General features: G+C 71.4%; 1 protein-coding gene across 5 annotated transcripts; it reads left to right on the top strand.

Moving 5' to 3' along the window:
- Positions 1-2,440: 2,440 nt before the first annotated feature.
- LOC135323842 (nuclear receptor subfamily 1 group D member 1-like) lies at positions 2,441-13,600 on the top strand. 5 transcript variants are annotated; one of them, XM_064498742.1, is made up of 8 exons: positions 2,441-2,761; positions 7,234-7,521; positions 8,060-8,148; positions 8,838-8,982; positions 9,566-9,894; positions 10,705-10,890; positions 12,046-12,214; positions 12,292-12,632. In XM_064498742.1, exons 1-8 carry the CDS (start codon positions 2,746-2,748, stop codon positions 12,486-12,488), a joined length of 1,419 nt encoding a protein of 472 aa, XP_064354812.1. In that variant the 5' UTR covers positions 2,441-2,745; the 3' UTR covers positions 12,489-12,632. The 5 variants fall into 5 exon arrangements, with proteins under 5 accessions (XP_064354812.1, XP_064354810.1, XP_064354813.1 ...); XM_064498740.1 differs by having other exon boundaries at positions 2,442-2,761; positions 10,725-10,890; positions 12,292-13,600; XM_064498743.1 differs by having other exon boundaries at positions 2,443-2,761; positions 10,804-10,890; positions 12,004-12,214.
- Positions 13,601-13,663: the final 63 nt, after the last annotated feature.

Here is a 13,663-nt window from a genome sequence, read left to right as displayed (position 1 = left end):
CATCCTGCCCCCCACCCTGCTGCCCCCCACCCTGTCCCCCACCCTGCTGCCATCCCCCCTGCTGCCCCCCATCCTGCCCCCCACCCTGCTGCCCCCCACCCTGTCCCCCACCCTGCTGCCATCCCCCCTGCTGCCCCCCATCCTGCCCCCCACCCTGCTGCCCCCCACCCTGTCCCCCACCCTGCTGCCACCCCCCATCCTGCCCCCCACCCTGCTGCCCCCACCCTGCTGCCCCCCACCCTGTCCCCCACCCTGCTGCCATCCCCCCTGCTGCCCCCCATCCTGTCCCCCACCCTGCTGCCCTCCACCCTGTCCCCCACCCTGCTGCCACCCCCCATCCTGCCCCCCACCCTGCTGCCCCCCACCCTGTCCCCCACCCTGCTGCCACCCCCCCTGCTGCCCCCCACCCTGCTGCCCCCCACCCTGTCCCCCACCCTGCTGCCACCCCCCATCCTGCCCCCCACCCTGTCCCCCCTGCTGCCACCCTCCCTGTCCCCCACCCTGTCCCCTCTGCTGCCCCCCACCCTGCCACCCCCCCTGCTGCTGCCCCCCACCTTGTTGCCCCCTCTGCTGCCCCCCCTCCCGGCGCTGCCCTCCCCGGGGCCCCCCCACACCCTGCCGCCCCGAGCCGAGCGCCAAGTGAGGGGGCCGGCGCTGGGCCCCCCCTCGGCGGGCGCCGCGAGGCCACGGTGAGTACGGGGGGGGCGGAGGGGGGGGCCGGGGCACGGGGAGACTGAGGCACGGGCAGGGCTGCCCCTGCCGCCGAGCCCGGGGGGGGGGGGGCGGGCAAGCGGGGGGCTGCACTGGGGGGGGGATTGCACATGGACGGGGGCTTTTGCTCGGGGCTGGGGCATTTGCATGGGGGTCAGGGCATTTGCACGGGGGGGGGCTTTTGCTCAGGGTGGGGGCATTTGCACGGGGGGGGGCTTTTGCTCAGGGTGGGGGCATTTGCACAGGGGTCGGGGCTTTTGCACAGGGACAGGGCATTTGCATGGGGGGGGTCTTTTGCTCAGGACTGGGGTATTTGCACGGGGGGGGGGTGTTTGCACCAGGCTGGGGTATTTGAACAAGGGTCGGGGCTTTTGCATAGGGGTCGGGGCATTTGCACGGGGGGGGCATTTGCACGGGGGGGGCATTTGCACGGGGCAGGGAGGGAGGACCTGGGTCTGCCGGTGCCGTGGGGACGGCAGGAGGCCGGGGGTCCCGGGCCGCGTTTCCCCGGGCCGCGTGGGCTCCCCGCACGTGGCACCGTGCCGCCATGCACGGGGCGGGGGGGGGGATAGTGCCGCGGGGGCCCCCCCGCTCTCGCGCTGCGCGGGGCCACGTGCCGCCGGGAAGTCACGCCAGCCCCCCCCGCACGTGCCTCCCCGGCGCTAATCCCCGTGCCAGCGGGCCGGCTTAGCGCCCGCCGCGGGCACCCGGCGCCCACGTGCCTGCCGGGGGGGCGCCCGGCCGTGCAAAACGCACCGGGGGGGTGCACGGGGGTCCTGGGGGGGGGCATGCAGGGGGTGCAAGGCGCCCTAATGCTGGGCCGGGCCGTGCAATGGTGTGCGGTGCAGCCGTGCATTGCAGCACCGAGACGGGCAGCGTTGTGCATTGCAGCCGTGCATTGCGGCGCAGCACTGTGCAGTGCCGGGCGTTGCAGCACTGAGACGGGCAGCGTTGTGCATTGCAACCGTGCATTGCGGCGCAGCACTGTGCAGTGCCGGGTGTTGCAGCACTGACATGGGCAGCGCTGTGCGTTGCAGCCGTGCATTGCAGCACTGACACAGGCAGCGTTGGCATTGCCGTACCCGGCCACGCACTGCAGCAGGCCGTGCCATGCCAAGCCGACCGGTGCCACGCCAGCCTGTGCCACGCCGTGCTCTGCAGCGAGCTGTGCCGAGCTGTGCCGTGCGTTGCCAGGCTGTGCCAAGCCGAGCTGCGCCGGGCACTGCTGTGCGTTGCCACGCTGGGCTGCGCCTTGCAGCTGGTTACGCCGTGCCTTGCGGCCAGGCGTGCCCGTGCCGTGCACATCCACGGTGCATTGCCGGGCCAAGCAGAGCCTTGCAGCCGTGCTATGCTTAGCCGAGCTGAGCCGAGCCGAGCTGTGCATTGCTGCCGTGCATTGCTGAGCCGAGCCGAGCCGAGCCGAGCCGAGCTGTGCAGTCCTGCCATGCATTGCTGAGCCGAGCCGAGCTGAGCCGAGCCGTGCCTTGCAGTCGTGCATTGCCGAGCCGAGCCGAGCCGAGCCGAGCCGAGCCGAGCCGGGCCGAAGCCGCCCGAGCGGAGCCGAGCGGCGCCGAGCGGCGCCGATTGCAACCGAGCGCTGCCGAGCGCCGCCGAATCGAACCGAGCGCCGCCGAGCCGAGTACGGCCGAGCGCCGCCGAGCAGTAGCGAGCACTTCCGAGCGCTGCCGAGAGGACCCGAGCGGTGCCGAGAGGACCCGAGCGCTGCCGAGAGGACCCGAGCGCTGCCGAGAGGACCCGAGCGCTGCCGAGCGGCGCCGATCCCGCAGTGCAGGCGGCGCGGCGCCGCCCGGCACGTGCCCGCGCGCGAATGTGTGTCAGTGGGGCAGCGCGGGCGGTCACGTGCGGGCGCCGCATGAGCGGGGCCGCGGCGATGCCAGCGCGAGCCGCCGCCGCCCCCGCGCGCCCCGGCCCCGCCGCCGGCCCCGGCCCCGGCCCCGGCCCCGGCCCGGCCCCGCCGCGCCGCCCCCGGCCCCGGCCCCGCGCCGCCGCACCGCCCGCCCCGGCCCGGCCAGCATGGAGAGCAGCGCGGGTAAGGCACGGCCCCGGCCCCGGCCCCGGCCCCGGCCCCGGCGGCGCAGCGGGGTCCCGCACCGCGGGCACCGGGCGTCTTTGCAAGCCCGAATCGCCGGCATCGGGGACACCGGGACCCCCGGCACCCCGTGCATCCCTGCGCCGGGGGCACCCGGCACCGGGGACACCGGGCATCCCTGCATCCCGGGACCCGCGGCACCGGGGACACCGGGACCCCCGGCACCCCGTGCATCCCTGCGCGCCGGGTCCCCTGCGCCGGGGGCACCCGGCATCCCCGGAGCCCGTGCGTCCCGGGACCCCCTGCACCGGGGACACCGGGCATCCCTGCATCCCTGCACCCCGAGACCCCCTGCACCGGGGACACCGGGCATCCCTGCATCCCGGGACCCCCTGCACCCGGCACCCCGTGCATCCCTGCGCGCCTGGTCCCCTGTGCCAGGGACACCCGGCATCCCCAGAGCCCGTGCGTCCCGGGACCCCCTGCACCGGGGACACCGGGCATCCCTGCACCCCGGGACACCGGGACCCCCTGCACCCGGGACACCGGGCATCCCTGCACCCCGGGACACCGGGACCCCCTGCACCCGGGACACCGGGCATCCCTGCATCCCTGCACCCCGGGACCCCCTGCATCCGGGACACCAGGCATCCCTGCATCCCTGCACCCTGGGCCCCCCCGCACCCCGGCACCCCGTGCCAGCAGCCTCGGGCTCCGCGGGACGCTGCGCCCCGGGGCCCCCCTGCACCCGCAGACTCCCCGCCCTGGGAACTGCACGTGTCCTGCGCCCCGGGGACCCCTGGACCGGGACCCCTGCGCCCTGGGGACCCCCGGCGTCGCGCACCCTCGGGGGCGGTGCACACCCGGGTGCGGGTGCACACGCGGGTGCTTTGGGGACGCACGGCGCGGGGGGTGCGGGGGGCGCAGGGGGACACCTGTGACGGGGACTCTGGGGACACGGTGGCGCCGGAGCTCGTCCCCCTGCGGCTCCCCGTGGCGGTGGCGCTCGTGGGCTGCGCGGTGCCACCGTGCTGGGCCCTGCTGGCAGCCCCCCTGGTGGCCTGGTGACGTCACATGGAGAGCGTCGGAGTCTTGGTGACATCATGGTGGCGTGTGTCAGGGTCTTGGTGACATCACAGTGGCACTTGGTGCCTTGGTGATGTCACAATGGTGTGATGTCATAGTGGTGAGCATCAGTGTCTTGGTGGCATCACAGTGGCATGTGTCACAGTCTTGGTGACATCACAGTGGTGAGTGTCAGGGTCTTGGTGACATCACGGCGACACTTGTTAGTGCTTTGGTGATGTCACAGGGGCGTGATGTCATAGTGGTGAGCATCAGCGTCTTGGTGACATCACAGTGGTGAGTGTCAGGGTCTTGGTGACATCACATCACAGTGGCACTTGGTGCCTCAGTGATGTCTTGGTGACATCACACGCGTGTGTCACGGTCTTGGTGACATCAAAGTGGCACTTGTTGGTGCCTTAGTGATGTCACAATGGTGTGATGTCATAGTGGAGACAATCAGCATCTTGGTGATGTCACAGTGGCGTGTGTCAGTGTCTGGGTGACATCATGTTGGCGCGTGTCGGTGTGCCGGTGATGGCACGGTGGCATGTGGCAGTGTCTGGGTGACACGCCGGTGACATCGCAGTGGTGTGTGGTGCCCTGTGGCACACGCGTGTGCATGGCGCGTGGCGCTGGAGCTGGGCCGTCGTGTGCTGTGCGCTTGTGAGTGTGCACGTGTGCACGCACCGGCCTGTGAGCGTGCAAGCGCGAGTGTGCACGTGTGCGTGCACGCCTGAGCCAGGAGCGTGCAGACGCGTGTGTGCACATCTACATGCGATTGTGTGTGCACGCGTGTCTGAGCACACGAGCGTGCAGGCACTTGTGTGCGCGTGCAAGTGTGCACTTGCATCTGCGTGCATGCATTTGCACGCGCAATGTGTCCGGGTGTGTTTGCACGCAGGTGCAGGTGTGTCGCACGCGCGTGCGCGGCCGGACGTGGGCTCGCGGGGGGAGCAGGCGCAGCGGGGCGTGCAGCTGCTTTGGGCTGCGCGTGTGCACACGCGTGTGCGTGCACCGTGTGCGGCGTGTCCCGTGGGGGGGGTGCATGCACACGCGTGTGCACGTGCTGAGCCAGCAAGGCGGCAGCCCCCCCGCTCGCAGCCCATGTCCCCCCCCTGCCGCCGCCGCCGCTGTGACATTGACCCAGTTCGCGGGTGGCCTGGGGGGGGGAAGGGGGGGGGTCAGGCCAGGGCACCGCAGGGGGGGTGCGCAGGGGGGGTCAGGCCAGGGCACCCCCCCCCCGAGCCTGGCCCACGTCCCGGAGCGGCTCCCGAGGATCCCGGTTTCAGGGATCCGGGTCCCCCCCCGCTCCAGCCCAGAGCCCCCCAGGGTGGGGGTCACCCCGGACGCCTGGGTCCTCGCACAGCCCCCGGGGTGCTCGCTGTTTCCGGGGGGGGGACCCCCCGTTCCCTCCCCATTTCACCCCCTAGCTCTGCCCCATTGCACCCTCCCCGTTGCGCCCCACTGCAGCCTCCCCACTGCACCCCCCCACTGCACCCCCCCACTGCACCCCTCCTCATTGCACCCCCCAGCTCTGCCCCGTTGCCCCCCGCCCTATTGCAGCCCTCCCCACTGTGCCCTATAGCTCTGCCCCATTGCACCCCTCCCCATTGCACCCCTCCCCATTGCACCCCTCCCCACTGCACCCCCCAGCTCTGCCCCACTGCACCCCTCCCCATTGCACCCCCCCGCTCTGCCCCGCTGCCCCGGTGCCCCCGCCACATGCGGGGGGGTCGTTGCCGGCCGGGCCCCCGCCAGCACGGTGCCGCTCGTGACCCCCCCCCACTCAGGGCTGCCGTGTGCACCCGCGACCTCGTTGCAGCACGGCGGGAGGGTGCAATGGGGTGGGGGGGTGCAATGGGGCGGGGGGGGCGCAATGGGGTGGGGGGGTCTCAGGTGGGGCGCAAGGACGGGCGCAGCAGAGCGGGTGGGGGGAGCTGGGGGCCGCGCGCCCAGGCCTGCACCGGGCGTCGGGGGGGGGACGGGGGGCAGTGAGGGCGTGGGGGGGGCGTGGGGTGCAGAGGGGGCAGCTCAGGGTGCAGTGGGGCACTTTGGGGTGCAACAAGGGGATTTTGGGGTGCAGTGGGGGCATTTTGGGGTGCAGCAGGTGCATTTTGGGGTGCAGTGCAGCAGTTTAGGATGCTATGGGGCAGTTTGGGATGTAATGGGAGCTGTAAGGGTGCAGCAGGGGCATTTTGGGGTGCAGTGCAGCATTTTGGAGTGCAGGGGGGCAGTTTGAGGTGCAGCAGGGGGGCAGCTTGGGTTGCAGGGGGCAGTTTGGGTTGCAGTGAGGCATTTTGGGGTGCAATGAGGCAGTGTGGGGTGCAATAAGCCATTTTGGGATGCAGGGGGGCATTTTGGGGTGCAGGGGGGGCAGTTTGGGGTGCAATAAGACAATTTGGGGTGCAGGGGGGCAGTTTGGGGTGCAATGAGGCAGTTTGGGGTGCAATAAGACATTTTGGGGTGCAGGGGGGGCAGTTTGGGGTGCAGGGGGGCAGTTTGGGGTGCAATGAGGCAGTTTGGGGTGCAATAAGCCATTTTGGGGTGCAGGGGGGCAGTGTGGGGTGCAGGGGGGCAGTTTGGGGTGCAATGAGGCAGTTTGGGGTGCAATAAGCCATTTTGGGGTGCAGGGGGGCAGTGTGGGGTGCAGGGGGGCAGTGTGGGGTGCAGCGGGCCGTCCCGAGCGGAGCAGGGCGCAGGAAGGCCCCGGCCCCCCCGCAGTCGGGGGTGCGAGGTTCAGGCGCCGGCGCGGCCCCCCCCGACCCCCCCGCGCTCGGCCCCGTGTCCTACTTTTGGCGGCACACGTGTGTCGCTGGCCCGCGGCGGCCGCGTGTGCGCCGGCGCACGTGGGGCCCGGCGCCTGCCCGACGCCCCGGTGAGGGGCACCCGGGCCCCGATGCCACGGTGAGGGGCACCGGGGCTCAGCACCAGGGTGACGGGCAGGGCAGCCCCGATGCCACGGTGAGGGGCGCCCGGGCCCTGACGCCCCGGTGAGGGGCACCTGGGCTCAGCACCAGGGTGAGGGGCACCCAAGCCCTGATGCCACAGTGAGGGGCACCTGTGCTCAGCACCGGGGTGAGGGGCGCTGCAGCCCTGATGCCAGGGTGAGGGGGACCCTTGCCCCAATGCCAGGGTGAGGGGCAGCTGGGCTCAACATCAGGGTGAGGGGCGCTGCAGCCCCAATGCCAGGGTGAGGGGCGCTGCAGCCCTGATGCCAGGGTGATGGGCACCCGAGCCCCGATGCCAAGGTGGGGGACACCCTCAATCCAATACCAGGCTGAGGGGCCCCTGGGATCAACACCAGGGCGAGGGGGTGCCGCAGCCCTGACGCCACGATGAGGGGCACCCTGGGCCCGACGCCCGGGTGAGGGCCCCCGGTGACCCCCCCCGCGTGTCCCCCGCAGGCGGTGTGATCCTCTACGTGGGCTCGACGGCGGGCAGCAGCCCCGCGCGGGGCAGCCCCCCCGGCGCCCTGGGGGCCCCCTCGCCGCCGCTCTCGCTGCCCCCCGCCCTGGAGGGGCTGACGCTGGCCGAGCTGGGGGTGCCCCCGCCGGCGCCCGCCGCCCCCCCCTCGCCCAAGGTGGCCTTCCAGTTCCCTGAGGGCGGCCGCTGCCCCGGGCCCGGCCAGTCGCCCCCCGCTGCCCCCCGCGCCGGCCCCCCCAAGCCCAACGGCCTCGCCAGCACCTTCGCCAGTAAGGGGGGGGCCCAGGCGTCCGGGTGCCCTCTGCCCCTTTGGGTGGGGGGGGCACAGGGGGTGCGAGGGGGTTCCTTGGAGGGTGAATGGGGGGTTTCTGAGGGGGGGTCCTCAGGGGTGGAGGGGGCCCTGGGCAGGTGCCTTGGGGGGTCCCTGGGGGTCCCAGGGGTACCTTGGGAGTCTGGGGGGGTCCCTGGGGGTGCCAGGGTGTTCCTGGGGGTGCAGAAGGGTCTTTGGGGGGCCTGGGGTGTGCAGATGGGTCCCTAGGGGGTGCGAGGGGTTCTCTGGGGGTCCCTGGGGGTGTGAGGGGGTCCCTTGGGGTGCCTGGGCATCCCTGGGGTTCAGGGGGGTCCCGTGGGGTCTGGGGGGGTCTCTGGGGGTGTGTATGGGGGTCCCTGGGTATTTGGGGCTGCAGAGGGCTACAGGGGTCCCTGGGGGGTCCTGGGGGTGCAGAGGGGCCTCTTGCAGGGGTTGGGGGGTCATGGGGGGGTCCCTGTGGCGTCGGAGGGGGGGCTGAGCCCGCCGTGTCCCCCCAGAGACGGGGGGGATGGTGCTGCTGTGCAAGGTGTGCGGGGACATCGCCTCCGGCTTCCACTACGGCGTCCACGCCTGTGAGGGCTGCAAGGTGGGCCGGGGGGGGCCCGGGGGGGTCCCGGGGGGTCCCAGAGGGGTCTGGGGGGTCCCAGGGGCCAAGGGGTCCTGGGGAGTCTGGGGTGGGGGGCTGGGGTCCTGAGGGTTCCTGGGGGCTGAGGGGTTCCTGGGGTCCCGGGGGGTCCCAGAGGGGTCTGGGGGGTCTCAGAGGTCCCTGGAGGTCTGGGGGGTCCCTGGGGTCCAGGGACTCTGGGGGGGAGCCCTGGGGTCCTGAGGGTTCCCGGGGGGTGCAGGGGCTCCTGGGGGCTGAGGGGTCCTTGGGGGGTCCCTGAGGGGTCCTAGGGGGTCCCAGGAGGGTCTGGGGGGTCCCAGGGGCCAAGGGGTCCTGGGGAGTCTGGGGGGGGCCCCTGAGGGGTCCTAGGGGGTCCCAGGGATCTGGGGGGGTCCCAGGAGGGTCTGGGGGATTCCTTGGGCCAAGGGGTCCCTGGAGGTCCAGGAGGGTCTGGGGGGGTCCTTAGGGAGACCTGGGGATTCCTGGGGGGGTCCCAGGGGGGTCTCAGGAGGGTCCCGGGGGTGTCCTGGGGTCTGGGGAGTCTTGGGGGGTCTCAGGAGGGTCCCCAGGGGCGTCTGGGGAGTCCTGGGGCCAAGGGTGCCTGGGGGGTCTTGGGGCATCCCGGGGGGCTGGGGGGGGCCGGGGGCCGGCTGACACCTCGGCCCCCCCAGGGCTTCTTCCGCCGCAGCATCCAGCAGAACATCAGCTACAAGATGTGCGTCAAGAGCGAGAACTGCCTGGTCGTGCGCATGAACCGCAACCGCTGCCAGCACTGCCGCTTCAAGAAGTGCCTGGCCGTGGGCATGTCCCGTGACGGTGAGCCCCCCCGCGCCCCCCCCCCGGGGCGGCCCCGCTCCCAGGGCGGCCCCCGCTCCCGCTGCCCCGCTCCCGGCACATCCCAGTGCCTCCCAGCGCTCCCAGCGCCTCCCAGTGCATCCCAGGGCTCCCAATGTTCCCCATCTCTCAGTGCATCCCGATGTTCCCAGTGTATCCCAGTGCTCCCAGTGCATCCCGGTGCTCCTAGAGCATCCCAGTGCTCCCAATGTCCCCCATGTCCCAGTGCATCCCAGTGTCCATCTCCCAGAGCATCCCGGAGCATCCCAGTGCTCCCAATGCATCCCAGTGCTCCCAGTGCATCTCCAAGCTTCTGGTGCATCCCAGTGCTCCCAATGCATCCCAGTGTTCCCAGTGCATCCCAGTGTCCATCTCCCGGAGTATCCCAGTGCATCCCAGTGCTCCCAGTGCTTCTCAAAGCTTCTGGTGCTCCCCAGTGCACCCCAATGCATCCCAGTGCATCCCAGTGTCCATCTCCCAGTGCACCCCAGTGCATCCCAGTGTTCCCAGTGCATCCCAGTGCTCCCAGTGCTGCGGCGGCGCTGACAGCGGCGCTGCCCCGCAGCCGTGCGCTTCGGGCGCATCCCCAAGCGGGAGAAGCAGCGGCTGCTGGACGAGATGCAGAGCTACCTGCAGCGCCTGGGCGAGGGGCCGGGGGGGCCGGGCCCCGAGGCCCCCCCCAGCCCCGACGGCCCTGCCGAGGAGGCCATCGGCGCCGTCTCCCGCGCCTACCGCGCCATCTTCGGCGGCGGGCCCCCGGCGGGGGGGCCCTACGAGCCCCCCGAGGGCGCCCGCCGCTTCGGCCCCCCGCCCGCCGGGCGCTGCCCCCCCTGCGACTTCGCCTGCGGCCCCCCCCGCACCTGCCCCTGGCAGCCCCCCGGCCCCCGCGGCATCGTGAGTACCCGGGGAGACCGAGGCGCGGGGGGGGTGAGCGGCCGAGAGACCCCCCCGCCCCGAGCCCAGGGGGCCGAGACCCCCCCCCAAGCCCTTGGGGTGGGCACCCAACGGGTCCAAGACCACCCCTGGGGGGGCTGCCATGGGGAGGGCACCCACATGTCCAAGACCCCCCCAAAACCCTCCAGGGTGGGCTGCTAAGGGGTCCGAGCCCCCCCCCAAACCCATGGGGTGGGCACCCGGGGTCTGAGCCCCCCCAAACCCTTGGGGTGGGCACCCAGGGGTGGGCTGCCATGGAGTGGGCACCCAGGGGTCCAAGCCACCCCCCACCTTTGGGGTGGGCACCCAGGGGTCCAAGGCCCCCCCAAACTCATGGGGTGGGCACCCAGGGGTGGGCTGCCATGGGGCGGGCACCCAGGGGTCCGAGCCCCCCCAAACCCATGGGGCGGGCACCCAGGGGTCCGAGCCCCCCCAGACCCATGGGGTGGGTGCCGAGGGGTCCGAGCACCCCCAAACCCATAGGGTGGGCACCCAGGGGTCTGAGCCCCCCCAAACCCATGGGGTGGGCACCCAGGGGTCCGAGCCGCCCCAGACCCGTGGGGCAGGCCCCTAGGGGTCTGAGTCCCCCCCAAACCCTTGGGGTGGGCACCCAGGGGTCCATCCCTCCCCAAACCCATAGGGTGGGCACCCAGGGGTCCATCCCTCCCCAAGCCCGTGGGGTGGGCACCCAGGGGTCCGAGCCCCCCCAGACCCGTGGGGCAGGCCCCCAGGGGTGGGTTGCCGTGGGGCGGGGGCTGACGGGGGCCGCAGGCCTGCCCGCTGAACCGCAGCCCGTGGTGCGGGGCGGGCGGCAGCCGGCAGCAGGCCTGGCAGGACTTCTCGCGCTGCTTCACGCCCGCCGTCACCGAGGTGGTGGAGTTCGCCAAGAGCATCCCCGGCTTCCAGGCCCTGGGCCAGCACGACCAGGTGCTGCTGCTCAAGGCCGGCACCTTCCAGGTGAGCGTGCCGCGCGTGTGAGCGTGCCCCGCGTGCGAGCGTGCCGCGCTGAGCGTGCCCGCGCTGCCCCGCACACCTGGCACGGCTGGGTGTGCGTGTGTGTGCGTGTGCCCACGCGTGTGTGCAGCACTGCTCCGTGTGTGCAGCACGCCCGGGGGCGTGCGTGTGTCTGCGTGTGTGCACGCGTGTGCGCGGCACTGCTGGGGTTGTGCACGCACGTGTGCACAGCACTGCTCTGCGTGTGCGGCTCTGCGTGTTTGCGCGTAGCTCCTTGTCTCTGCAAAGCGCAGCCGGCACAGGCCCGTCTCCGTGCGTGTTTGCACTTGTCTGTGTTTGCACAGCACGGTGTGTGCGTGTGCAAATCTGTGTGTGCATCTCTGTGTGTCTTTGCCCCGTCTTGCTCTGTGTGTGCATCTCCGTGTGTGTTTACCCAGCCCTCTGCTACATGTGCACATCCCCACGTGCGTGCAAAGCACACGCCACGCATGCACACCTCCCGGCTTGTGTGCAAAGCACACGCCGTGCATGCAGACATCCCTGCGTGCGTGCAAATCACACTGCATGTGCACACCTCCCCGTGAGTGTGCAAAGCACACACCATACGTACACACATCCCTGCATGCGTGCAAAGCACACGCCACGCATGCACGCCTCCCCGCGAGCGTGCAAAGCACATGCCACACATGCAGACATCCCTGTGTGTGCGTGCAAAGCACACGCCACGCATGCACGCCTCCCCGCGAGCGTGCAAAGCACATGCCACACATGCAGACATCCCTGTGTGTGCGTGCAAAGCACACGCCACGCATGCACGCCTCCCCGCGAGCGTGCAAAGCACATGCCACACATGCAGACATCCCTGTGTGTGCGTGCAAAGCACACGCCACGCATGCACGCCTCCCCGCGAGCGTGCAAAGCACATGCCACACATGCAGACATCCCTGTGTGTGCGTGCAAAGCACACGCCACGCATGCACGCCTCCCCGCGAGCGTGCAAAGCACATGCCACACATGCAGACATCCCTGTGTGTGCGTGCAAAGCACACGCCACGCATGCACGCCTCCCCGCGAGCGTGCAAAGCGCGTGCGGCACACCGGGCCCGCTCCCCGCAGGTGCTGATGGTGCGCTTCTCGGCGCTCTTCCACCCGGCGCAGAAGGCCCTCACCTTCCTCAGCGGCGACACCTACTCGCTGAGCAGCCTGCGGGCGCTGGGCATGGGCGCCCTCCTCGACGCCATGTTCGACTTCAGCGAGAAGCTGGCGGCGCTGGCGCTCGACGCGCAGGAGCTCGCGCTCTTCATGGCCGTGGTGCTGCTGTCGGCGGGTGAGCGGCGGCGGCGGGGGGCCGGGGGGCCGGGGGGGCGGCACGGCGGGGCGCTGACGGCCGTCCCCGTCCCGCAGAGCGGGCGGGCATCGCGGCGGCCGAGGCGGTGGAGGCGCTGCAGGAGACGCTGCTGCGGGCGCTGCGGGCGCTGCTGGCCCGCCGGCGCCCCGAGGACGCCGGGCTCTTCGCCCGCCTGCTGCTGCGCCTGCCCGACCTGCGCAGCCTCAACAGCCAGCACGCCGAGAAGCTCCTCGCCTTCCCCATCGAGCCCTGAGCCCCCGCGAGCTGCCACCCCCCCGGGGACGGGGACGCCCCACCGCCCTGGAGACACTCCAGGGGCAAGGATGCCCCATGGCCTTGGAGATGCTCCATGGATGGGGACAACCCATGGCCTTGGGGACACCCCAGGGACGAGGACACCCCATGGCCTTGGAGATGCACCAGGGATGGGGACACCCCATGGCTGCGAGGACACCCCAGGGATGAGGACACCCCACGGCCTTGGAGGTGCTCCAAGGATGGGGACATCCCATGGCCTTGGAGATGCTCCAGGGACGAGGACACCCCATGGCCTCAGGAACGCCCCAGGAATGAGGACGCCCCATGGCCTTGGAGATGCTTCTGGGATGGAGACGCCCCGGGGACAAGGACGCCCTGGGGACGGGGGCACCCCATGGCCTCAGGGATGCCCCAGGGATGAGGATGCCCCATGGCCTTGGAGATGCCCCAGGGACAGGGGTACCCCATGGCCTTGGGGACATGTTGGGGACAGGAGCACCCCAGGGACGGGGGCGCCCTGTGGCCTTGGGGATGCCCCAATGATGATGGCACTCTGGGGACGACGGTGGCCTGTGATCTTGGGGATGCCCCGGTGACGATGGCACCTCAATGACGATGGCATCCAGGGGATGATGGCAGTCCAACAATGGCACCTCGGGGACACCCTGGGGACGATAGTGCCACCAGATGGCACCACCAGATGGCAATGGCTCCCCAGGGGTGATGGCACCCCCATGATGATGGCACCCTGGGGACAATGGCATCCTGATGACGATGGTGCCCTGCGGCCTCGGGGATGACCCACGGCCTTGGGGACACCCCGGGGGCGATGGCACCCTGGTGGCAATAGCACCCCGATGATGATGGCGCCTCCAATGGTGATGGCATCCCAGGGATGATGGTGGCCTGGGGACGACGGCACCCTGATGACGATGGCACCCCGATGATGATGGCACCCTGGGGACAGTGGCACCCTTGGACACATATCAGCACTGGGGGGGGGTTGGGGTGGGTGAAACTTTGCACTTTGGGGTCAGGGCGCCGCTGCCGCAGAGGGTTTATTTTTTGTCTAATCTTGAAGTGCAATAAAGGAAATATTAAACAGGAGGTGGGCGGAGCGCTGGGGCTGGGGCCGCGGCCGCGCAGGAGGGCCCCGCCGCCGCCCCACGG

The sequence above is a fragment of the Dromaius novaehollandiae genome, chromosome 28 (genome assembly GCF_036370855.1).
Source record: "Dromaius novaehollandiae isolate bDroNov1 chromosome 28, bDroNov1.hap1, whole genome shotgun sequence".
Taxonomy (NCBI): Eukaryota; Metazoa; Chordata; class Aves; order Casuariiformes; family Dromaiidae; genus Dromaius; species Dromaius novaehollandiae.
This window is presented reverse-complemented; position numbering and strand designations above follow the sequence as displayed.